Below are 24,286 nucleotides of genomic sequence, written 5' to 3'. Positions count from 1 at the left end.
ATGCATAGTAATGTTATAGAAAAGATCTAATTGAATGAATAGACAAACATAGTTAAAGTGAATATGATCACAATGTAGTAAAAAAATGATGATAACGTTTAATTTGTGAATTTCACGAACATGAAGTTAAAAAAAAAAGAAAAAGTATAAATATAAATGAAATATTAGCCATTGAAACAACTTATTGGCATTTGTTGAACAATTATTGCAGCTCTCACAATTGTATTTTGTTATTTTTATTTGTTTTTTGCATACAAAATTGGAACATTCACGTGTGGTTTCTATAAAAAATAATCAAAAAGAACAAGAGAAAAAGGCAACTTTTGACTTTAAACACAATTACGTCATGAACGGACCTTGGGAAAAGGGTAAATAGTTGCCAGGTGTTGGTCAAATGACTGTTGTGAAATTCACTGCAGCTTTCTCGCTGAGTGGCGTACCATGTTCTTAAAGGTTAAGCAAAGTAGTATTCAGAGGCATCATTCAGTGCTTTGTAATTTACACAAAAACCAGGCTTACTCATTTTCGTGTTAACAACTTCTTCCTTTTTAAAGAATAACTTTCATTCATTAAAATCCCCCTTGAATGATTAGTATTTTATTCTTATTTTTATTGATTTATTAATTTGTTTGCAGTAAAATTTCCTAATTTAAAAACGTTTTGACATTTATTGTACATAAAATAAATCTGAAGGAAAAAGTATTGAAGTTTATGTGAGCAGAACAATATCAATTTTAAACTTTTACATAAAAGTGATTTTGTCTAACGATGGAGTAATAATACAAAAAAATCAAAAGTAAAATTCTAAAATAAAATGCTTTTACACAAAATGCAAGTGAATTGTTGATTGCTATTTACAAATAAAAGATATAAATTTCAAGAACATATTTAAAATGAACCATTTATACAGAAAGGTACCACTTCCAGACAAAACTTGAATTGTGATATTTAACTGAGATATACATAACAAATTGTATAAAAATGTATGAAAAGATTGGAATGTTATTAAAAATAGCACAATAAAGCCTACACAACTGGGGGGGGGGGGGTGAGGGGGGGGGGAGCTAAACTGGACAGGAAGAAAACTAGTCTAGAAATAAAACTAAGGTACATTCTTTACAATTAAAAAAAAATGGAAAGGCTTTTTAAAAATGAAAAAGAACTATTATATGAAACTTTTGTCTGGATTAAAACTGTAGTCGCAAATGGCCAAATCTGATTGACAATGTAGAATTTTTTTTCCCCCCACATGCATTTTCTGTTTACTTTTTTATACTTTTTCGAATTAATTTGCATATCTTGTTTAGATTGAACTACATAGTATTATGACAAGTTCACAGCTAAAGAAATTACTTGATAATTCAAACGGCGAGAAATTTAGTTTTGTTCACCACTTTTAACGCACAAAAAGCAGCAAAAATAACAACATTTGTTTTAATGCTCAGTAAGTTATTTTTAAAAAACAAACTGAATAAGTTCAGGGTTTTTTTTTTTTTTTCTGCTCAACAGAACAGATGACTAGATGTTTTGTACACTGACAACAAGCATTTATGAAAAAAATCCATACAGATAATGAAAACTATAACTAACTTTTGTTTTTGACAGAGCAGTAATCATACTGTAATAAATTTTAGCTCTGTCTTTCACATCAACATCATCAAAAGTCTTGGTAACAAGACAGAGCACTTCTGCTAAATCTGAAAGATGAAACAGAAAATTTTAAAGGTCAATTCTAATAATTAAAAATAACTAAGAATGAGCTATATCATAATAATGAAATAAATACCATAATAAAAAGCCTGAACATCATAATTCTCCAGAAATGACCTGCAAACTGACAATATATTATTTCCTAAACACCAGGGATTATTTTTGCACAAGTTAGAATCATTGAGTACCTTTTGAAGAAGCTTTAACACGGACTAAAATGAGAAAAAAAAAAAAAGAAACAAAAATAGATTAATGAATAAAGAAGACAAGAAATGTAAAAAAAAAAAAATAATAATTTATAACTTCTTCTCCCACTAAAAGAAACATTGAGTTTTACTAGAGACTTACTTTGACTCTCCGGAGAGTCTCCTACTGGAGACTTTTACTTTGAGTTTTACCTTTATTACAAACAATGGCTAAACATTTAAAGTTTGAAAGACATAAAAAAAGACATAACTAATCTTCATACTATATTTTAAAAATATCTTTACAGCTACAAAAGTAACAATCACAAATCAAAATAGCTTTGATGCTTTTTGTAAACAATTGATACATAAAGCAGGAGTCTGCTCAGATCAGCCTTTCCATGATTTATTTTTTTATTTATTTATTTATTTTTTTTTTTTTTTGTACGAATTTATCTTTCAATTTTCATCTATCAAATTGCTGATTTCTAAAGCAATTTCATTTCATTGAATCAGTCAAAAAGAAGGACAAAAATATAACTCATAATATATAATTTAAATTTTGTGAAAATAGTAGCACAATATGAAATTGAATGAAATAAAATGACACAATAAAAATACTCAGTTTAAGCAAATCATAATTCATAGTGAGTAATTTCATCCATTAATGTCAGGGACTGCCAAACCACACTGTGGCTAAGTCTTATTCACCTGTCGACTTGAACCTCTGCTAGAAACACAAACAGTCCATGAAGCTTTATCATTGGCTGAATGCTTTGATCGCTGGATGCCTGACAAAGGTTTGAATCTACTGGTGAAAAAGGGTGGAAGAGATATCTAAATGGTAATCAAAGTTATCACCTTAATAAATTGGTCTGTATTTGTAATCATATATTTTTTTAAGTAAATAACTTTCTCTGGACACACCCTTGAACAAACCCCCTGTAAAAGATACTCACACGTGGTTTACAAACAGATCCGCTCTCCTGAGAAGCACTTTCTAAAATTTCTAAGTAATATTCCAATTTTTCTGTGAACTGTTTCATTGAAATGCTCAGAACATGTTCAACTAGATGGCTAAGTACATTTCTGGTAAAATTGCTAAAATTAAAAAAAAAAGTTTGTAATAGAAGTATAATTCTTAGACATCGGATAGACAATGTTAATTGCAAAGAAATAAATACTACTTAAGACAAGGATATAGTGAAAGTCAAAGGTGTGGAAAATTGAATAACACAGGAGGACAATTTTGACAAAATTTCTGCTCAGGTAGCTTTTTGAGTTATTTTAGATGAAAACTAGAAGCCTGTCCCGACTTAGTTTGGCTTTAAAAAAAACTATCTACCTTAAATAAATGTTATAAAGGTACTTTTTAGTTTGAAAAATAATAGTATGCAACATTTTTTGTTTCGTTTTTATGAGATTTGAAAAATTGATTTACCTCATTTCCTGATCCAAAGAGACAACATATGATTCCTGCTGAACAATACAGTCTTCACGTATGTAGTGTTGCACTACGTATAATATTGTTGTATGTTTGATACCGGTGATGGCATAAGAAATTTTCATTGTATATTGTAATCACTTAAATTGGAAAAGGAAATTATACAAGGTCATGGGGATGCAAGGATTTAAGTCAACTGAAGTGCTGCTGGTGCTGTAAGAACAATACTCGAAATCATATTATTCCGCAGTGAATTTAATTGGGGTTGAATTCTATTGAATAGATAAGACAAATTAAAAGTGAGCAATGAAATTACTGGGATATCGCCTTTCATTTTAGAAGCATGAAGAGAAGTCCTGAGGAGTACCCTTTTGGAGAAATCCTCTCAATTGTCCTTTTTTTCTTGTTAAACATATAGTCTTTCTAGAGGAGAAATTCAAAATAGTTAAACTGTGGAATGGTCAGTTTTTATACCTACAGTGGCTCCCAAAAGTGTTTGTACACTTTGAAATTTTTTAGTAAAACATAAATAACTCAAAACTGAATTCGAATATAAAGTCCAATATTTTTTCACATCATTCCTATGTCATTCTAAATACAACCCATTGGTTTTTTTCAAAATATTGACGGATCTTCTTTTTGAAATGGATCAGAAAACGAAGAGACAGAGAAATAACACGCCACAAAAGTCATCGTACACTCAAATATTTTCGAATAAATTCATGATTAAAATTATCATGGGCCGTTTTATTAATATTTTTGCATTGTGTTGACCCTTATAAGTCATTTGGCTTTAATTTTTTGTTTATTTATTCCTTAATATTGTGCTTATTACTGTAAAATGGCCTGTATTCGTAAAAAACCGCAAACACCATTCAAAATTTGAATTTTTTTCCCACAGTAGTGGTAAATTGGTTAGAAATGTCTCTAAATTAGTTAATTTATTTGTTTGTACAGTAAAGTGCTAGATAAAATGCTTTAAAGAAAGGAATCGGACCGAAAACAAGGTAAGAAAGGGTTAATCGGCAAAGTTGACAAAACGTGATCGTAGATTTAAAATTAAAAAAAATATGAAAAATACACATTTGAGTCTGTAAAAGTTTCTGCAGAGTTAAATGAAACATTTTACATTTAATTTTCACCTAAAATTGTTCGCCAAGTTCTTTGATTAGCTGGATTAAATGGGACCTCTTCCCGCAGAAATTTTCTTGGTCGTGAAAAAAACAGAAAGCTTACGCTTTTTGTCGCAAAATCAATGTTAAATAAGCTAAAAAGTTTTGGAATCACGTCTTACTTACAGATAAAAATTAATTCAACATTTTTGGTTCAATTGTTGTAACTGTAAGTAGAAAAAAAAATTAGGAACTTAGTTGGATCAGTTAATCAGGACGGTGGAGGTGTTTTAGTGTGAAGGTGCATATCAGCATCAGGACTTGGTAGTTTGTAATTCTTTGATGAAATAATGAATCATGCTGTTCCTTTAAATATTTTAAAAACCAATTTTGAACTCTTAGCCAAAAATTTGGTTATTGGAAACAACTTTGTTTTTTATTAAGATAATGATAAGAAGCACACGGTTTTCAACGCTTGCGTCTAGTGCCTCGAAAATTGTCCTAAAATTTAGAAAATACCACCTCAATCTTCAGATTTTAACTTAATGTAACGTATTTAGAGATATCTGGAGGCTAGATTACGAAAATAGAGCTTTAAAACGAAAATAGATCTAGAAACAGTAAGACTCGAAGTGTGGTAGAATACTTACTCAGAAATTACACTAAAAAAAGAAAGAAAAAGAATGAAATCCATTCCCAGACGTTTAAAAGGTGTTATGAATACTGTATGATATTGTACTAATTAATAACTTAATCAAAAGTTAGATTATTCAATAATATATGGACATTTTATAAAGTGTACGAAGACTTTTGTGAAATAAAATTTCCGGCACTTTTCGGTTTTTGATTTTTAAAAAATTAAGTTTTAATATTTTTTAAAAACTTTTCATGCAGTTTTGTTAAAAATTGATCATAGATCTTATAATTAAATACCTATGTCATTATGGATCATGACATTGGTGAGTTTGTGACAAGAGGGAGGGAAGGATAACAAGAAGTGGTACATCACAATTTTTTTTTTACAATAACATTGTTTTTTGCAGTCATAAAAAATTTCACTGAAAGTATTTTAAAAACTTGATCTCACCTATCTGAATCTCTTTTTGCACAATTCAAGAAACTCAATGCATATGGCGACAAATGAGGCGATGTTTTCATGATACTTATGAATAATCTGAAAATAAAATTTAAAATTACGAATGATAATTTCTTACTTTTTCTATTTCAGAAAAAAGAAACCGAAATTTTTTTCATGAAAAATATGTACACACAATTCGAACATCACAGCAGACTTTCTAAAAAAAAAGGGGAAAAAATTACAGGAGCACAATATTCTACAGAATTTACTATTCCTACTAGGATGAAATTTCATCCAATATGGAGAAAAGGAAAAAAAAAAGTCAATTAAGAAAAGTGCAGGAGCTGAGCTACCTCAATCCAAAACTAGAAAGTATCCAAAGCAAAGGTTGCATTTGATCTTGCAAAAACAGGTTTACTAATTTGAAAAAAGGCTTACCGTATATACTCGCGTATAGGTCGATCTCGCGTATAAGTCGACCCCCTCTCTTTCAGAGAAAAAATCCAGAAAAAATCTAAAACCCGCGTATAAGTCGACACCCATACTTTCCAAAAACATCGCGAATTATTTTCAAAGAAATTTCAAAATAATGAACACATTTATTTACAAATAAAATAGGAATTAAATAGGAAAACATTTCTAAAAGCCTTCAAACTCGGATTCCGAGTCGGACGCAAAAAAAAGTGCATTAAAGTCCGCTTCCGTCATCACCGTATCATCGTATACATCGGCGGCTGCGGAATCCTCAATGATATCAGAGTTTGAATCGCTGTCGGCACTAGTCGGCACTAAGAAAACAAGAGGCAGAAGTGCGCACGTGCCGTGGGCCGCGCACGTGCTTTGAAAAGATATGATTAAGCAAGTATGTTGCCACTCTTAAAACAAAAAGTATAGCAGTTAATTATTTGAATGACGTGACAGTTGACGATAAATATTTTCATACGTTTCACGATATTTGTTAATTCCTGATTTGATCCTTAGTAAAGAGGAATAAATTTATCTTTATTTATGTGTATTATTTAGGTTTTTTTAGTTATTATTTTTGAATAAGTTTGCTTTTTCACACGATCAACTTATCAGCAACTACCTGTAACCGTACATCGGCATTTCTCGTAGCTTCCCAGCTCTCGCTGATCGGAAAAAATTTTTCGGAAAATTTGACCCGCGTATAAGTCGACTCCCCTTCCTTTGATCTCATTTTTTGGACAAAATTTCTCGACTTATACGCGAGTATATACGGTACCTGTTTTTTCAGTTCTTTTACGTAAATACAATATTTCTTGCAGAAAACTTAATTAAAAAGAGCAAGACATTTCAAACAACCCATGAACATTTTCATTAAGTTACCACTCAACGGCCAGGGCTAAAATTCCACATCCAGCTCAGTCACTTCCTATGCCGGGCTGATGAGTGCTAATAAGCATGAAACTGCAGTCCTCGGCTGGAATGACTGAGCTGGCGGTGTATTTCAACTCATGAAAATATTTTCTTAATTCCACTGAAAATTATTAAAATACTTTTTTGCATTATTTGAACTTGACTTTGAAAAATGCAAAATCAGTTTGTAACATTCTATGTGCTTTTTATCTGACCTGGAATGAATAGTTCACTTTTAGCTTCAAAAAATTCAAATTTTACTGATTATAAGCATTTCTGTTACTTTGCTCAAATTTTTTACTCTTCCATATATTACTTTTATTGGCAGAAAATGTTTAATCGGTACTTAGAGAATCGGTAAAATTAGGGGATTTTTGAAGAGTTTTCCCAAAGTAGGGAGGCACGGGATCTAGTTTCAGAAAATTTCCCTGTCATCAGAAAGTTTCACATGAGTCCACTATCACTGCTGGATTACAATTGCTTTACCAATGAGTTTTTTTCTGAAATTTTAATTACTGAAAAATCCCTGTTATGAGATCTTTCATTAATTTGATAAAAATTCATAAGATACTATATTATGGAGTTTGGTAGAAAGCACCAGAATTTGGGAGCCTTCCGGATGAATTGAAAAAGTTGATAGCTATGCCACTAGCATTTTTCATCTCAACACATAAAAATTTAAATAGAGCTTACTTGTATAAAAAGTCATTCATACAAGGAGTCTTATGATGCACAAAGTATGTGTATAATGTTCGGAAAAATGAGGCAGCAGCTTTCGTTCCTCCAAGTAATAAGGCACATTTCTTAAGACCACTTGCTGACTCAATCAAAAAATCAGTTGCTGCACCTGGAGAAGAAGCAACACAATTTTGAAAGCCTTTTTTTTAGGCAATTTTTTATTTTTTACACATATAAAATACTGTAAAGAGGAACTAATTTTTATACCTAAGAAGATCTATAGTTCTCAAATGAATATATTGTTTGGAGGGGTATTTATCATAATGTGAAACACTTGGCACATTTCCAAAATTTTAAACCACTCTGATCAAAACCAATGCACCCTTAATACTGAATGCCTATTGCAATGGCCACAAAAAGTGAACTTCCTCTATATGGTAATAATAAGTTAAACCCAGTAGCCATCAAAAAAATGGATTTTGATATGTCGGCGGATCCAAACAATTCAAATTAAATTGTTAATTGGTTAATTTCTAAATTTTTTGCTATTAATTTCTATTATCCTCGACAGATGCCAGTTTTAAAGGAACATTCTTGAGTTCATTTTTGCTCTATGTAAAAAAAGAGAAAGCAATAGACATTTAGTATTACAGAGGCGTTGTCAAACAAAGGGCTATCTTCTTGTATAAGTTGCCAAAAGCAATTTGACTAAAATTTAATGATTAATTTTGAAACAAAACAAGACTAAAAGTTACATTAAAATGGAAAAAAAAATCTGCTAAATAATTAAATTGAGTCATTAAAACAGAAAATTATCTGTGAAACAAAAGAAAACTTAACTAACATGAAAAGTTTCATTAATATGTAAAGTTGAAGTATAAGGATGAAAAGTGGCAACAATCATTTTAGAATGGGAATTTTTTTTTTGCACCAATTTGAGATGTTCCACATTATGATAATTCACCCCTGCTTGGATACGCTTTTATTTTCTCTTTATACAGTCAAACCCTGCAGTAACGAACCCGGGATGTAACAATCCCCCTGTTAGAGTGAACCTTTAAAATGGACCCAATCATGGAGGGGAGGAGGGCGAAGAGGGGCAATGCCCCCCTTAGTCTTAGGAGGACTTTATATATAATAACAACACACCTTCCAAAATCTTAAAAGAAAACAGTCATGTTTTTTTTTCTTTTTTGAATAGTTCAGGAGTGAAAATGAAGAGAATAGCAACTGTCCTTTTCTAATGGGGGGGGGGGGGAGACACCATACTCTGTACTACAAGTAGTAAAGCTGTCACTGGGTTGCTGAAAATGTGTTGAAACAGGCTTCTTTGAACTAAAAACCATTAGGGCAAATATATAAGTGAAAACAATGAGCTATGTATTCCGCTGCAAAGCTTGCAATACTTAAATTAATTAACGATTATTTCAACACATTAGAAACAAAAGCAAAGGTTTAAAAAAAACGGATTTACCTATAAACTAAACAAGCTATAGCTTAAGGCACTTGCTTTGTTACAGGCCCCCAATTCCCGAAAATTTCATGACTTCTTCCTTAAAAAAAAAAGAAGTACTTCAAATTCAGCTAATTGCCCCATCCTGTATCAAAAATGTAAAAATCATGGTTCTCATGTTTCAGCAATGTATTACTTGGGATAAATTTTTTGACTCACAGGTTTCATATCTTGCTGTTTATTTAAGTCTGAATGCTGTACTTAAAAAAACTCCACCTCTATTCTTTTTTTGTTTTCTGCACTACTCGTAATTGAAAAAAAAAAGTTGTAATGACAAAGCTATAGGGTGTTTTTTCTTTTAAACTTAAAATAGTTGTTTCTTAGAAAGTTAGAACAATACTGTAAGACAGTACATTCTAATACTAATTTTCAGGAACTGGAAAGGGCAAATGAAGTGCCTTAAATAATTTTAATTGTTCTTGAGTCCTTGAAAAGAATTAGATGAGTCTTTGAAATTCCTAATCAAAGTGTGCTTCATTTTTTTTTTTCAAATCAATTCTATAAATTATGAATTGTCCTAATGGGCAGCATGTTACTCTCTTGTTAATTATTTTACCCCATTTTGTTTAAAGCATTTTTACTATTGATCAATTTTGTATTTAATATAGGCATTTTTGTATTTGTGGGTGGGTTGGAGGCATGATCAAAAGCTTATGGAATTGAACCGACAGCTGATATAAGCAAACAACAATGCACAATCTTCTCTCCTCCCTCGCTTTTTCTTTTTGAGGGCTGCTGTCATTAATCTATCAACTCGAGCTTTTTGTAGTTCCAACTACCCCTTATAAGACTTCAAAATGCAGAATTTTATATCTATTTTACAAAAATTCCTCTGGGGGAAAACCCCCCGTACCCCCTAAAATTCAAGATTTTCTACATCCTACTTAAAGGGACACCATTATTACTCCTCTTGGGTTCAATTTAAGAAGGACAGCAGGCAACATATTAATAAAATGACACAAAATAAGTAAAGCAGGTCCTTATGTATTTCAGGAGAAACAACAACATGGAGTGTGCGGGGGGGGATGGCCTTTTTCGCCAAATCGCCTCAACAGAAAAGTTGTCTGGACTACAAGAGAGACACAAAACCAGCCAATATTGCTCAAAAAAAAAAAAAAAAAAAAAAAATGCCCCCCTAGAAACTTAGTCCTAAATCCGCCTATGCTCCCAACTGAAGCCCTATGTCGTTGAAGTATTTTCAAATACTTGTAAAGATCACTAAACGCTATAGAATTCATTATAGCAATCCAAAAATTTCTAAAATTTTCAGCTCTTCACAGTATTTGAGCCAGCTACATTCCTTACCAGTTTTTCCAAGGCAAATACCTTCTTCTGCAATAGTTACCCCTTTTTTTACCAGAATACCCTGGTCCAAATCACATATTCTTCACCTATTGTTTTTCTGATACTTCACAGTGACCATGGCCAAATTAGGGATACAGAAAAAAAAATCTGTTGGAGATTAAGTTAAACGTATTCTGAATGTGAAAAGCTGCGAAAATCTATTCTCAATTTCAAAAGAATTTTTCCCTTCTAAATTTATTGTAGCCACTATCAGGCAGAATTTTAATTGAAAGTATAATCAGTGTTTTGACCAATTTTTTTTCAACAGTAACTAGAAAAACACATTGCAGAATTATTTACAAGTATTAAGTTGATAAACTGTATTTGCATAAAGAATTCCTCGTATTCCAACCAAAAAAAGAATTAAAGTTTGGGCTTTACTATGACATTTATACATAAATAATACAGTTTTTAAACAAAAGTTAGGCAGTGTTAGATTTTAAAGCACTTTTCATCCTTATTACCATATAAATCATTAAGCAAAAACATCAATCAGAAACTTTAAGATTGGTGGCAGACAACAGGATAAGATTCCTTCTGCCACAACATACATTTAAATTAAAAACTACATTTTGAATGTAATTTTAACTATACTCACTGGTGTTCATGTGTTTAGGAATACATATGGAAAACATGCATGATTTTTTTTCTTGAGTAAGAAGGCCATCAAAAGGTCCAGGGAGAAGAAGATGAAGTTGTGGAGATATGGCAGAAAGTACATCCTACAAAGCAACAAACAAACACGTAATTGCATTACAGTAAAATGTCCTAATGAAGATGTCAAGCAACAAGAAATACCTGTAGTTTTTCATACTGATTATAGTAATGATACTAAATTAGAGATACACTGGTAAACAAATTGGCAGATTCCTGATCAATTGGCAGCTGATTAACTATAATGCTGATGATTCAAACACAATTTTTCCATCCTAGCACTGGCGTATTTACAAGTTCAACTTTGCAGAATTAGCAAATAGTTTCTTCATTTCTGGGAGTGATGATTTATTTTTTCCTTTGTTTGTTTTTTAAAATAAGGATTCAAAATTTTCCTAATTCTGCATTCTAAAATAAAATTTATTTATTGCTTATTATTGTCTTCTGGTGCAATACAGTAGAAGACCGTTATAACGCACACCTTGGGACCAGAGCTTTTGCGTTATACGGGTTTTTGCATTATATAGATCATTTCACAAATTTTGAAACTAATATTCAAAATATATCTACATATTAGCACTTCAGAATGAGTTTTAACTGCGATGATTATTAAAGCACCAATATTACAATTAGTTATTCACAAATAAATATGTTTCACAATCAAAAACCTGTAGTTCTGATAGCTTCATGGTTTGCTTAACAGCTGCATTTTCAAGAACCATCTGGTATTTTCTGTTTACTATGAGTACTAATTTTCAATTTAAAAACTTTGAAATAAGATGGAAAGATGAAAAACTTTTAAAATTTAATTTGCCTAACAATTTTTATGTTTGAAAGCAAAACAGAGGGATTTTTTAAACTTCAAAACCTATTGTTTACTTCTGAAAAGTAGTGCGGTTTATAGAGAATTGCGTTATACAGGTCGGCGTTATAACGGTCTTCTACTGTATATATATATATATATATATATATATATATATATATACAGGCGCGGACTGGCTAGGTCGGCAAGTCGGGGATTCCCGACTGGGCCAACCGCTGAGTGGGCCACTTTAAGCAATTTTTTATTGAATTTAATACATTTAATTCACATCTAACATTTTTTAAAGCGTAATAATGGAAGAAAAACTGAAATTTGTCCACTCTATGGGAAAAAAGTGTTTGGAAGCAGGTTTATTTTTCTCCCATCCTTACCCCGGGGGCCAAAGTAAATAGCTGAAGTTCACAGGTGCAAATGCTTTCTTCTCTTTGTCAACTTTCTCTCTAGTTTTTAGAGCTCTGGGTTCCATGGCTCCCACATTGAGGAAACGGGAGGGAGCCAGAAAAATTAGGGTCCGGCGCGGTCTGAAAAGGCCTGGGACGAAAAAAGAGCTTTCAAAAGCTTATATTAGTACGTTTATTAACAACAATTGACCTGCACCACTAGACAAAGCGGCCCCGGCCCTGCTATAAATGTGTGGGTCATGCTTTGGGGTGTTGATACATGAGCAGCGGCATGCACAAGGTTGGGGACTTTGATGCAGGAACGATTTAAGTCCAAACTTTTTCTTTTTTAAAAATTCGTTTTTGCGTGTGGAGAATTGGTTGTTCCTATTGGTGCAACAACAGGTTACAAATGTAAGATTAGACCTCTGCTTTCTAGTAAATAATATGGGAAAGATATTAGCCTTTCGATCGGATACTGATGTTATTTATTGGTCTTACCAAAATGATTGAGTCTGGACTTACCTGGTTTTTGGTTTTTGCATCAAGGCCCAAGAAGGAAATTGTGTATAACAGATTTAAGGTGGTCCGGGACGCAGTTTGAAAAAATATGGTATTAAACAATTTAGAGTTTTGAAATTTTTTGCACTGATTCACCATCAGTTTGATTCGCAAAATCATAACATAAGTATTTAAAAAAAATATTTAAATTTAGTTATTGTTTTCTAAAAAAAAATGGGGTTGCTTTAAATTGCTAAAACTCAAAATATTCTTGGTCAATTTTCAAATTTTTTTCAAAAAACTTTCAAAATTGATTTTAGTTTCAGAAAAAAATACCCAAAGAGAACTAGTGTTTCCTCCAGACCAAAAAAGGGGGGCAGCGCGCTTTCAGATAAAAGGGATAAAAGGGTAGAGAAGTTCTGTTGAATAAAAAAGGTACTTCTTTTACTTTTTGGTATACTAGGTACGTACAAAGTTCAAGTGTTTTCGATATTAATTATTTTTAAAATATTAAAAAGCTTTTTTATGTTTAGTTTTAAAGGTAATGCAAAAAACATTCAGATATATTCTAATCAGATTCTTGTGGATAAATGATTGAAACGAAAGAATGACGTTTCAAGGACAGGGATCAAAGGTTAGCTTAAATGCAGAAGGGCACGGTGCCCTTTTAAAAAATCTTGTGGGAAACCTTTCTCTTTTCCTTTCAATGTTTCCAAACATATTATAAGATTATATTTTTAAAATTTCAATGTCGGAAAATTTCGAAGGAGAGTCGCCAGATTCTCTATAGTAAGGAAATGTAGTTTAAAATTGGCTCAAGTATACTTCAGTTTTCAAATGCTTACAAGTGAGATCACTGACCCTCCTATTCTCTCAAACGTGACCAAAGTTAGTTTTGCGTTTTTACTTCCTTTTACAAAAAAGGAAGTATTGTATTTGCGAAAAAATTTTCACTCAAAAATCGGCCTTAATTTCTATTTTGTTCACCCCCGAATGAATGTTGGGGTTTTTTTTCGACTCGACCACACGTGTATATATGCCTAGGAACGTACAGACATCCAAAACATCCATTTTGAGGATCCCCGAGTTAATTACAATGAGTTTTCTCGTGACGTCTGTATGTACGTATGTATGTGCATATGTGTGTATGTATCTCGCATAACTCAAAAACGGTATGTCCTAGAAAGTTTAAATTTGGTAGGTAGACTGCTAGTGGGATTTAGTTGTGCATCCAGGGGTCTGTCCAGGATTTTTCACAGGGTCCGTTTTTTGTGAAAAATCAAATAATTTTGTGAAAAATGAATTAATTTTGTAAAAAATCAAAAAAATTCGCAAAAAAAAAATTTTTTTGTTAAAACGAAATTTTAGAATTTAGAGATGGCACAAACTGCATCAATTAAACTTAAAGTTGAGTGTTTTCTTCTTCTATGACGAGAAAATCATTCTGGATTTTTTTTTCTGATATTTGGCGGGGGGGGGGGGGGGCATCGCTCTTTCAAGAATCAATATTTATCTACCATTCTGCATTATATTAAATTATACTAGATATATTTCTGTACAGTATTTAAAATAATTGTAACAAAAATATAAATAAATAAAACAAAACTCAGAATAGGGTTCAGCATTCAACTTTTTGACCCAAGACACTCTTAAAAAGCACGAAATTTCGTTTCTAACTTATAAATTCCGTGATTTTAACAAAAATAAAAAAGATATTTCTATTGTTTACCTCTTAACAAAGCGTAATAATCATCAAAAATTCGAAAAAATCGGATTCCCATAGCGGATGCAAAGAGATCGCAATTCTCAAAGTGAAGGCATCAAAAGTATAAGAATGGCTTGTAAAAGAAATATTTTTGATAAAATTATTTTAAAATTGCATTTTAGAGTCCTATGATAACATATCATTAATATCTGTGAACACAGTTGACCCCCCCCCCCCCAAAAAAAAATAATAATAAAATAAACCATCTATTCAGTATTTTAATTTTTGACTCATAACAGAAAATGGAATTTTGCTTTAAAAACTTGAAATGAGAGTTCTAAGAGAAATAAAGAGACTTTTCATTTATTTGAATCCTAATAAAGCGAAGTGAGCTTGAAAAAAAGAACAAAATATGATTCTCATATCGGATGTTAAAAGATTGCATTTTTCAAAATGTAGACATCTAAAGAAAAAAAAAACGGTAATTAAAAGAGTTTACTTCAAGTTAATCATCCTTGTTAGCATCGAAAAATCAAAACTCATATAATTTTCTCTCAAAATAACAATTAAACATTGCACCGCACCGTAAAAACGCAAATATTGACAAGCCGACAAAATGATGAGAATATTTTCTAATCTCATTATAAAGGTTCAACGCCAGACGCTAAGTGGTGATAGTTTTGAAGTTGGTAACCCTATCTGAAGTGATCATATTTTTTCTCACCCGTACTATCCCTTTGCAGTTCTAAGTTCATTTCGCAGATATATATTAATATTGTTTATTAAATCATGAGCGGGGAAAAGTGCTTACCAATGCCTTTTCAGAAAAGTTTACAACAACACCGCTGCTAATTAGCTGTGATAAAACAAACAACCATTATATTTATTTGGCAGTAGCAATTATTTATCACTTGCAGGAGCATCGGAGCATCACAAGAGTGCCGATTTTTTCTTTTTTTTTTCCTTCAAAATTAGCCGATTTTGTATAAGCTGATCCCTCTAATTTGACTTTAAAAAAAGGTTCCAAAAATTATCGGTTTATACACAGAAATATGCGGTTTATACACAGAAATATGCGTTATTTTGCTTTCAGATTTGCTCTTTCAATATACAATTTGTGACAGATCCGATATTGTTATCAGAAGTTTGTGAAGGGTCCGTAATGTTTGATCGGGATTTTGTGAAAGGTCCGTTTTGGTTGATCGGATTTTTGTGAAGGGTCCGTTAACGGACCCAAATATCCTCTGGCCAGACCTCTGGCATCTTCCCTTTTGGTTGCATTTGGATGTTCCTTAGGGGGTCTTTTACACCTTTTTGGGGGGAAATCATTGTTAATTTCAATGCTAACTCAGGTGGTGTTATAATTTGGCGGACACTTGGCAATATATCACCAGTCGTTCGGTCGCCAAGTTTTGTCGCCAACTTGGCGACAAATTTGGGGATTTTTTTTAAAAAAAATCTGGTTTTGATTTGGCATTGTTGGAGATATTTAGAGAGAACTATTGAATCACATTAAAATTGCCAATAATGAGAAAATTACATTAAATTGGAGTAAAAGGAAGTCATTTGATGCAAACATCAGCTCGTGTAATAGTTCAAACTCTAAACGTTTTTGCAGAGAGCTCCCTATGCTGTTCCATAAAAATACATTAATTTTATTAAGGGTAGCCTAAAATTGTATTTCTAAAACTTCCCATTTTGGAGAATTTCTAGTAAGAGCCCCCGACATTCTATTGCAAACAAAGATAGACTAAAATGGATTTCAATTTTGAAAAAAAAAAAAAGTTAAGAAAACAAAATTATGGGGGAACCCCTTGTTTTCCCTCTCCTTGAACGCTACCGAAAATTGTAAAATTGTGTTTTTTGACATTAACTTTGAAAATATCGCTTGGAAGGGAACTAGAACCCTGTATAGGCCTAAGGCCTATATAGATCAACCAATTTCAAAAAATTTCTGGAGGGATAAACCTGGTTAATCATCTCTTTCCTCGTGTCCTTCCTATGTTGTCAGTATAGAAGCCTAAAGATGTGCCTTTTCAGGCTTATAACCATAAGTATCCTCTCAAGGCACATAAAAAATGTGTCAGTGTTAGCTATATTTTACGTTTCATAATTTTCTATTTTAGAACATTAAATCTTGATTTAGGAACTTAAAGAAAAATAGGAACTAGTAGTAGTTTAATGTCTTTGCTCGACTAATTTACAGAAGTGGGCCAAAATATTATTTTTCCGACTGGGTCAAAGTCAGCCAGTCCGCCCCTGTATATATATATATATATATATATATATATATATATATATATATATATATATTACTAATTAACTCAAGCAGCATAGTTCCTTGTTGCTGTTAGCATAGCTCAGTAGTTTTAATTATCAAAAAAGAAAATGCTGATTAATCGGTAAAAAATGGCTGATTAAAAATATCGGGAAAGAGGCAGATCGAGACCAATTACTGATTACTGCTGATTAATCAGTGCATCCCTAGCACTAATGTTTACTAATAAATAATCAGAGATATGTCTTCCCACTTGTTTGTTTTATGAAAACATCAAAATAATATTCATGAAGCTTGGAATAAAACTTTCTAGTAGATACACTTTCACCTAGAAACGATTTTTCTAAGATTATTTTCTTTCCTCTCATTTGATTTGTTTTTATTTTCAGTGAAAGTTTTAGATAAATTTGCAAATATGCAGACAAATAACTTTTTTTTCTTACAATTTGAAATTTCCTGCCATTTTAAAGCCACAGTAAAAACTATAAAGGATGAAATTTGTTCAAAATTTGCATCACGATTTGAAGACTACTAATGATTATTTTCAGCAATTAAAAATTTAAAGTTTAACTAGATTTTGTTCAGCAAATGATCAAAGTTAAGAAATCAACTTACAAAAAGTGAAAAAAAAAATGCATGAATTGAGAGTTTTTGCATTTAAAAATCATTTGATTTTGTTGTTAGAATTATGAATTACATAACTTATAGAAATCCATTGCTTTTGAATCTCTCTTTTCCTTAACATCTCCAAAATTCCTCCAAAACTGCATTTTTAGAGCTACAATTTAAAAAAAATTTCATTGGTGAGCTCCCGAATTTATTTTATTAACATAATTAGGGACATAACAATAGCAGTTTCGAAAAATGGCCGGGAGAACAAGCTCAAACTTCTTCTCCCTCTAACAAAACCAAAGATCGTTGAAAATGCATTTTCAAGACTATAAATTCTTAAACTTTCTGGGGAAGAAGCGAGAAGCCCCTGTATTAAAGACTCATGTGATATAAAAAAGAGGTCTTCAATTTCATATACCTCAAATTCATGTTTTGACTTCAGAATGACTCTGAGAGTTGGATCATGCCGCGGCAGCAACTTCTGACTGAGAGTTTAAGTATTGCAATAAAAACACTTACTGGTAATCCAAAAGAGGGTTTTAACTCCTTTGACAAAAGCATAAAGAGTTCAAAATTGTGTTTTTAGGTCCTTGCTGACCTTTTCGGGTCAGAGTCCCCGACCCCTGCTATCCTCCCTTTTATCACAAAAGGTGCACTTTCAGAATTTTGATTTTGAAACTTTATAAGAGGATAGCAGCGACTTACCCGCTCCTTATGCTGTTGTACCAAACAAAATAGAAAATCATATTTCTTGGACTTTGATTGCAAACAGTTTTCCCTGGGGAACCTCTTTTTTTTTGTTTAAGGATGCCAAAGAGAACTTTAGAATGTGTTTTAAGAAGGGAAAACTCCTAAATTTTATTTTCCTTTCCGTAATAAACTCACGGAAAGAAAATTTGTACTAGCGTTATTAAAATCCTGTTGTCAAAAATTTGAGAACTTCCGAACCTTCTTCCAATTTGAGAACCCCCAGCGTCATCAAGCGTAGGTATTATAACTTTTAAAAAATATCCGAGTTAGAGCAACCACCTCCTCCTCTAACATGTCAACATGTATCCCAAAATTGTGTTTTTACAACTAACAAAATTTTCCAAATGCGTTTTTAATGCTTCAAAAATTTCCAGGGGAGTGTCCGCTAACCACATCTTTTCCTTGAGTTACTACCAAATGTAGTCTGAATAGCGTTTAAAAAAAGGTCTTTGGAAATTGCATCTAAATTGAGATACCAGACCCAGTGTCAGTTTGGCATGTATTTCAAAATATTAAAGATACTCCTAGATATGCTCCCCCCTTACAAATAATCATTTGGGCCCTGCCTGACCCCTCAGAGCTCATGAGAAGTGACTGGTGGTATATATTACTATTTCATGACCAACTTGAGCCCCAAGTTAAAGGTCCTTATGTCACTGGCATCTTTTACAATTGCGACAATCACGACCACCACAAATTCTTTTCTGAACAAATAAAACTTGTACATTATTAAATTTTGATTAAATAATATTATGTTAATTAGTTTAGATTATCTGAGAAAACATTTGCTCCCATTTTGATAAAGTAGCTTTAACTCTCTGTAATTCAGTAAAATTGAAACTGAAACAAGGTCAAAAGAAAAAATTCCAAAAATCAACCAATAATAGGGTCTACCCTCTCCCACGTCTCCTTCCAAAAAAATTTTCATTTTGCTGTGTTGCTCCCCCCCACCCCACCCTACTGCGATATGCCTACCAATACGCAATATGCTACAAAATCATAGGAACAGGCGATTTTTTTGTCTTTTCGTCGAAAATTTTTGAACTCCCCCCCCCCCCGAAACAAAATCCTGACTACAGCCTTGAGTTGTACGGTTGCATTACTTTAAGTACTTGACTTTTCCTTTTCCCCCCTTCTAAACATAAACTACAGTTAGTAAACAAAGAGCCAGGGGTCAATTCAGACACAAATTGGGTCATCTCTGTGGCCCATTCACAGATTTTAATATTGTAAAAGCGGCCACTTCACAAAATTCAATACCTTTAAAAAAAAATTAGACCTTTTACAAAATTTTATTTTCAAAAATAGTTGTTTTATTACTTTTAAGCTCAATCAATTCTTCAAAAATCAAAACATCATTAAAAAATTAATTTGAATTTTGACATTTTGAATTCAAATTATGTTTTTCGCAATCATAAGTGTGTGTATGTAGGCGTGTGTGTTTGTGTGTGGGGGTATGTGTGTTTGTGTGTAGGGGTATGTGTATGTGTGTGTAGGCATGTGTGTTTGTCTGTGTGCTGGCATAAGTGTGTGGGTAGTTGTGTATATGAATGTGTGTATGTGTGTGTGGGGGGGGATGTGTATGTGTGTAGGCATATGTGTTTGTGTCAGTGTGCAGGCATGAATGTGTGGGTAGTTGTGTGTATGTGTGTGTATGTTTGTGTGTGTGTGTATGTGTGTATGCGTGCGTGCGTGTAGCTGCGTATGTATGCGCGTGTGTGTAGGACACGGATGCAACCTGGAGATGGCTTTCGCTATAGGAGCAGCATCGTGAGGAGCCGGTCGACGGTGACAGGGAGCGGAGGGTGGCGGTGGGAAAATAAAAAGATAGGACAGCAAAACAGTCAAATGAGAACAATAAGCAATCGTGATTGCTCAAAAAAAAAAAAAAATCCCAGCTTCCAACGATAACCCAACGAAGTCCTTTAGGCCAAAGGGACTTCAGATTAGATTTGTGATAGTGAAATATGCTCTATACGATATGGCAGGATTTTTTTCACAAAAATATATGAAAGACAAATGCGCTCCAAAAACTTTTTACTCCCCCCCCCCCCTTCCAAAAAAAGTTGACAAAAACGTTTTTAATTTTTTTTTTTTTTTTTTGTAAAGTGTGGACCTAAAAATAAAAACCTGGATCCACCTATGGAATCATTACAAAAAACTTACATTTTTCAACAGGAGCTGATTAAGCCAGTTAGAAAACAGTAGCCTGTGATGAGATGTCAAGCAGGGATGAGTTGCTGCATTAATTAGTTGTCTCAAGAGCACTTGTTTTTCATATAAGGAAAATAGTTGATCATCAAATTCTTCCTATTAACAAAGAAAAAGCAAAGTATATTTAAAGTCACACATTTAAAATTGCTCCAGTTGTAAAACTTTTTTTTAAAACTTATTTCTTTCTCCCTTTATTTATTTTCAAATTTATTCTATTCCTACAACTTTTAAAAAATCTAGTTTTTATTAGATCAGTAATATAAAAAAAAAAATAAGCAACACACTAATTAGTTAATTAAGCTGTTAAAATAATTTTTAATGAATAATTATATCCTCTTACAGAAGAAAAAAACTGCCAAAATACAGAGTTTTTTGACTCTTTAGATTAAGATGTGAAAAGAATAGTTGTAATTAGTACAATTGCTATTAACATTGCATATATCTTTCTTACTTTTTAAAATGAATAACATTATTTAATTGATAATGTAACACAGTTAATATTAACAATAGACTCACAATATCTCTGAACAAAGAAATTATTTATTTAAAGATATATGAGTGTGTAAACAGCTTTTGAAATACATGTAAACTGGATTCACTTAAGAAATGCTCATTTTAATCGTTGTTTTTAATTGTTTAAGCCACTTATTGCTTTATGCAGTTTTTAAAAAGTGCATTCATCAATCATAACACATTTTCTTTAATCTTCACTTTAATCGGAATTTTGCTTAACCAGATTACTTCCCATTTGATTAAATAAATCAGGAGTGTACTGCACTTTTAAAATTTCTGATATCTTTATGAATGGCATACCAAGCCAGCTGTAGAACAGCTAAAGATAAATAACATGAAACTTCAACTATTGATTAATATTATAAAGGTACATGCTGATTGGTAACTAGTAAAATGAATTTATAATACCATTAAATCAAAGGCAAGATGTAGAAGAGGGACATCAGCAGTCATTATAAGAGTTGGAAGAAAGAGTTTGAAAATCTAAAAAAAAAAACAAGCAAACAAATTATAACATTTTAAAAATAAAAAAAACAAAACAAATACAGCCAAAAAGTGTGTGATTACTTCATATTATGAATAAAAGTTAAGTCTTTATTAAAAAGAATATTATAACAGAGATGCAGGGAATATTGGGTTGATTAATCATTTGTCTACTTGATAGACATACCAAATATTCTGTTCTACCCAAATACTTCAAAAATATTTGGCTACCGAATGGTAAATGATTTCAAATGTTCGAGAATTGGTAAACAAAGACACAATTTTGTATTTATTGAATGAAAGAAAGTACAACTCTAATTCAAATGTTACTTACTTATAATATCACATTCAAAGTAACTTTAATTGAAGAGAAAACACTGAAGTGTTTGTTTATATGTTACTATTATTATCAGTTGATCAGTTACTGAAGAGACGAAGACAATAGAAAACCGCTAAATTGTAATTTGTAACGAAATTTTAAGCAACTTAGGTCGATATAAATGCAAGGTTCCTTATTTCTAAAATAGCATGTTACCATGATAATCAGTTATCAAATCATGTATCAGAAAAAAAGTTAGCTATATATGTAGAGTTGCAGATAAAAACAAACTAAATCAATCATTTATTATATTAATTTGTTTTATTTTTATTTATTTTCAATAAATAGTTCAACGTAATGTAGGTAAATTTCGGATGTTGAATAAAAATGCATTTACAGTTCCCAAATGACAGAAAATAGATAAGCATTTTCTATTTGGAACTAAAATTAAAAAAATACATATATTACAATTTAAAAGGTTAAACCAAATATTTGGTATTCAGCCGAACAATTGGTAGGAATTTTAATTGAATATTCGTTATTCGGGGCATCCCTAGTCATAACATTACAACATTAAGATCTTTAAAAAAATGTTCAGTTAGTTTTATACTTGATAACAATTTATACTGCATGCACAAATAATTTAAAAAGTCAAAATATAAATAAAAAATTTACCGAAGGCCTTAGTTCCTCAAAGTCTTTCACAACATGAATGAGGTCTTTCAACACTTTATAAAATGCAATGTGTGACATTAAAGGTAGCAGTTCCTGAATATATGCCACTAATATCAGAAGATAATTTTCTTCTTCATGATGCTTTCTCTACACAAATAGAAAAATATTAATGTGTACACAGAAAGTATATTTATACATGCAAACAAGATAAATTGATTTGTAGCTAAATTCTACAAAGACCAACCTCATATAAATAATAGCCGATGGTCAAGTAACCCGCGTCTTTCAACAATGACACTCGCCTCACGGCATGATAATTTGATAATATATTATGGTAATGTTTAACATGCAGGGAAAGGCTTTATTGTGACAAGGTTGAACACGACCCGGTAACTTAACCGTTTTACTGGTAAGACTTTCATTTTAAGAAAACGAAGAAATCAAAACAATTAACGCTATCTACTGGAGTTTAGGGTTAATCCACTGGAGTTAGGGTTAAAATTTCAACTATAAAAATATCCCCAAACAGGCAATTGCTTTGTTTAAATGTAGAAGAAGAGAAGCAAGTTTTATCCGTCATACCTGGAAGGGGGATTTTCTAGTTATAAATAATATAAAATTGAGTGGAGCTTTTTTTTTTCTTTTTTTGAATTCGTTACCCCAAGATGATCTGCAAAAAGTGAGTAGCAATCTGGAAGTGTAGCATGGCATTCTATGCTATTATTCTTTACTCTATAAATCTATCACAATAATGCATCCAGCTCTTTGCTTCTACAGATTATTTAAACTCTGAGGCAGGCCTTGTAAATCAGCAAATAAATCTAAAAACTTCCTGAGCAAGTATTGTTTTTGTTAAACTGTAAGCACTCATTAACACTCAGCTTATTAAGATTTTCGGAAGCACCAAGCAGAAAAAGCTCGGTTCAAGAATACTTATAAGATGTTAAATTTATCTCATTCAACATCAGAAAGAGCGAAAATTAAAATAACATATTTATGGATTGCTTGTGATACATATAAGGAGATATGAAAAAAGTGATATTCTCTCCAATGTAAATAGTTTAACAGGTTTTCCTTTAAATTGAATAATCAATAAAGTTAATGTTAAAGCTTAAATCACTAAACATTCAAAGCTACAAAATGCAATGCATAATAAGAGCAACTGGCTAAATCAAGCAGACTCCACTGAGCTGCCAAAAAACAACCAAGCCAGTCTGGAATTCAAAAAGGAAAGAAAAGACGAATGAGGAGGCAAAGTGCCGGGAGTTTAAATACAACTGGTAATTTGCATATTCTGTTATTTGGTGTGATCAGGTGGCAATATGAAGAAATGATAAAGACTAAATCACTGCAAATTAATACTAGCCATACTATTTTAAAAATAATTTAGTTCAATTGGTAACAGTTTCTAATAGTCGACGTTCAGAAAATAATTGAAATATGTAATCTTTTAAGTTGAGTACAATGTACTTTATTTTCATTATTGAGCTATGAGATTCTGCTTTTTTCTTGCACAATGTTTTAGTACAAACACATTGATACATACATATAAGAAAGTTTACATTGAATTTTACATGATAGTTATTCTAGATATTTCTGCAAGAGTCCTTTTTTATGAATTTTGCAAAAGTATTTATTAAATTTTGGGAAATTTATTTGAAGAAAAAAAGTTATAAAGTAAATATAAAATAATAATTAATTTAATTGAAATGGGCAAACAAAATAGAATTCTTTTACTGATGGGAAATGAGGGGTCTATTTTTAAACCTCGAAATTTTGTGAGAGTGTCATAAATGGATTCAATTTTCTTCTAAATGAACGAATGAATGAATGAATTCCTGAAATATTTTATATCATGTATCCTTTTTTTTCTTTTTTTAAACATGATACTCTTTTTAACAGGTAACATAACAAGTAACATATCCATTTTTGTCATAT

The 24,286-nt window shown here is 31.7% G+C and overlaps 1 protein-coding gene across 1 annotated transcript in view; it reads right to left on the bottom strand.

Moving 5' to 3' along the window:
- The window catches only part of LOC129228520 (AP-5 complex subunit beta-1-like), a 59,008-nt gene that overhangs the window by 15,820 nt on the left and 18,902 nt on the right, over nucleotides 1-24,286 (bottom strand). Inside the window, exons 7-17 of the mRNA XM_054863200.1 lie at nucleotides 22,349-22,495; nucleotides 21,280-21,354; nucleotides 20,311-20,454; nucleotides 12,290-12,339; nucleotides 11,194-11,272; nucleotides 11,040-11,163; nucleotides 7,600-7,753; nucleotides 5,539-5,625; nucleotides 2,855-2,996; nucleotides 1,787-1,922; nucleotides 1,591-1,697 (exon numbers count right to left, since the gene is read on the bottom strand). Of these exons, the coding sequence (XP_054719175.1) occupies nucleotides 1,591-1,697; nucleotides 1,787-1,922; nucleotides 2,855-2,996; nucleotides 5,539-5,625; nucleotides 7,600-7,753; nucleotides 11,040-11,163; nucleotides 11,194-11,272; nucleotides 12,290-12,339; nucleotides 20,311-20,454; nucleotides 21,280-21,354; nucleotides 22,349-22,495 (1,245 nt within the window). The remainder of the gene's footprint in view (nucleotides 1-1,590; nucleotides 1,698-1,786; nucleotides 1,923-2,854; nucleotides 2,997-5,538; nucleotides 5,626-7,599; nucleotides 7,754-11,039; nucleotides 11,164-11,193; nucleotides 11,273-12,289; nucleotides 12,340-20,310; nucleotides 20,455-21,279; nucleotides 21,355-22,348; nucleotides 22,496-24,286) is intronic.

The sequence above is a fragment of the Uloborus diversus genome, chromosome 8 (assembly GCF_026930045.1).
Source record: "Uloborus diversus isolate 005 chromosome 8, Udiv.v.3.1, whole genome shotgun sequence".
NCBI classification, from domain to species: domain Eukaryota; kingdom Metazoa; phylum Arthropoda; class Arachnida; order Araneae; family Uloboridae; genus Uloborus; species Uloborus diversus.
Note: the sequence above shows the minus strand (reverse complement) of the source record. Positions and strands in the feature narration are given on the sequence as shown.